The 2,476-nt window shown below is 34.3% G+C and overlaps 2 protein-coding genes and 1 long non-coding RNA gene across 4 annotated transcripts in view; 1 reads left to right on the top strand and 2 right to left on the bottom strand.

Annotated features, from left to right (window-relative positions):
• The window catches only part of LOC115242203 (kinesin-like protein KIF3B), a 5,508-nt gene extending 5,390 nt beyond the window's left edge, over positions 1-118 (bottom strand). Inside the window, exon 1 of one of the 2 annotated variants that reach the window (XM_029818311.1) lies at positions 31-118. In XM_029818311.1, coding sequence (XP_029674171.1) covers positions 31-91 — 61 coding nt within the window. In that variant the 5' untranslated portion in view covers positions 92-118. The remainder of the gene's footprint in view (positions 1-30) is intronic. The other variant, XM_029818310.1, reaches the window with a different exon arrangement.
• Positions 1-2,476, top strand: part of LOC115242204 (coiled-coil domain-containing protein 47) — a 33,912-nt gene that overhangs the window by 12,911 nt on the left and 18,525 nt on the right. The gene's annotated exons all lie outside the window — the stretch shown is intronic.
• Positions 1,698-2,476, bottom strand: part of LOC115242206 — a 15,927-nt gene continuing 15,148 nt past the window's right edge. The window contains exon 2 of the long non-coding RNA XR_003885025.1: positions 1,698-2,459. This is a non-coding gene — a long non-coding RNA (uncharacterized LOC115242206). The remainder of the gene's footprint in view (positions 2,460-2,476) is intronic.

Consider the following 2,476-nt stretch of genomic DNA (forward strand, 5'->3'; position numbering starts at 1 on the left):
CGCATTGCGTCGCCACCGCTTCGGTGTTAGGGCTCGATCTCATCACGCCTTTCTTCTTCCAGGTCCTCTGCTGGTTGTCAGATTTCTCCATACCGGCGGTGAAGAATATTGCGGCTCTCGTCTATAATGACCACGGATTTAATTTTACACTTTATTCTCCAGATGCAAGTTGCTTATTTTAACGGATTTTTATACTAGAATTTTTTTAATTTAAATTTTATTTAATAAATTCGTCTTTTCTTCTGTATATATATAGATGGAAGGTATATTACTTGCCTTGAGATCTCGATTTTGATCATTTTGAAATGTCTTATATACAAATAATATTTTAAGAACAACTACAAACATATAATATTTTAATAACAGCGTTTTTTATTGTAAAGCTCATAATAATAATCATTAATTATATATCTCTTAAAACTCAAATTGTAAGAAAGAGATAAATATTTTTCTACGTAAATCGTCTATGATTTTTTAATATAATATGAAATTCGAATATACGATTTTAAAAAACTAAACTTTTGCAAATAATATATTCATATGTTCATAAAAACTTTATATATTCTCGTTATAAAAGTGCAAATAAAAAAAGTCTACTTATAAAATATTTTATTAAATTTTTTATATATATAACAAATTTGCATATCCTATTTCCCTTACAAATCAGATTCTCGCAATTTTTTAACTTTTTAAAGCGAGATTATCTTTATATAACAAAAAAAGTGTTATTACAGTCTTTAATATTTTTCATGATTTTTTAGATTTTTATATTGTATAATGTAAATGTTTATCTCCCGACAATCAGTTTTTTTTAACGAATTTAATCTCTGTTTACACAAAATCGAAAAAAAAATTCGTGTTGAAAACAAAATAAAAAATTTGATATTTTCTATGAATGATAGCATTTCTGTCTCTAAACGCGATAGAGATCAAAGGGAGAAAAAAAGAAATGAAAAGCGTATCACTGAAACTACAAGCAATAAACAATTACGGAATTGAAAAACTTTTACATATATATTGTCAATAGAGATGCAGTTGAATAATATTATTTTAATTTTCAATCGAACCATTACAATTTTGTTATATTATTTTTGTGAAGCTTTGCGTTGCTATGCTCACACGACTCGAATCAATAAAATTTGCCACGCGAAAATACATTATATGAAACTCTCCTATACAATATTAATCGTATATATTGTATGATAAAATACCACAAGAATACTTTTTTTAATCTTTCTTTCCCCTTTAAAGAAAAAAAAAAAAAAAACAGAAGTGTAAAATTATTGCACTCCAGCAATCAAAAATGAGATATTGGAGCCTTGCGACAAAATTGTCGGCAGATATTTTATGGTTTCACTTTAAATGCGTTTAATTATGTTGCATTTCGAATAGCAGGGATATATTGTAAATAAAATTCGAGAAGCATTATCATCATAGCTAAGAAAAGAAATCTCGTTGACATTGCATTCAAATTAAGTACCACGTGAAAAATCAAATATTCATTTTGTCTTCCATCTGAATCACCACATATTATTAATTTCACGGAACGTCGATAAAATTATACACATGCGATCGCTACTCTCCTTGATCTCAAATACAATCCCACAGAATATTTGCCACATAATAAGAGCAATATATAATTCCAAATTTGATCCTTATTAAGATTTACATATCTGCATTTATTTTTTTTTTTCCCCCAATTTTGCGTTATATCTATCAAAGCGAGTAATTTGATCGAAAACTAAGCAAGGTATTTATCTTTTTCGCGTTATATTGAGGCATACAAGACACCTGTCAAATTCAGATTCGCGTAGGGTTAAGGGTTAAATAATACGTACGTACGTGCGTGTATGCGTGCGTGACGCAAGGAAAAAGAACCGACGAAAGAAGAGTACAGTTCTCTCTAACTCTAACGTAAGATTTAGCGTTTCTGTGTTACGCCTATCGCGAAACGATACGTGTAACGCGGACTAAAGAATCTTGCTCGCGGGGAAACGAGGGGAGGCAGGGAGCGGCGATTCATTACCGTTTCTACGAGTCGCTCTCCGCCGCAAGGTATCGGTATTGATCCATTGTTTAGCCCAAGGATTCACTGTCAACGGAACCGCCGTCGTGTCGCTCTCGCATATTGATTCTCGCGAGAGGAACCGAATCGCGATCGTCGCACCGAATGCGTATGTTTAGCTGATACACGGATTATTATTATGCGCTACGACACTCGATATGTTACGCGAACGTGATCGCATAACTGTTTTGACAGGGGAGGAAGAAGAACGCGCGACGTTAAACGTCAAGCGGGCGCGCGCGCGAGCACTACATCTGTCGCTGGTCGCCTGCGACGCCGGGGCCGGGAACGCCGAATCAATATCTCGTTACGTCATCGAATGTCCAAGACCAGAGTCGGGAAAGTCGCGCTTTCAGCGCGCTCAAGGGATTCTGTTTTACCGACCGGCGCGAACCTCGTGAAGGAGGGAAA

Source organism: Formica exsecta, unplaced genomic scaffold, assembly GCF_003651465.1.
Source record: "Formica exsecta isolate Colony F162 unplaced genomic scaffold, ASM365146v1 scaffold579, whole genome shotgun sequence".
Taxonomy (NCBI): Eukaryota; Metazoa; Arthropoda; class Insecta; order Hymenoptera; family Formicidae; genus Formica; species Formica exsecta.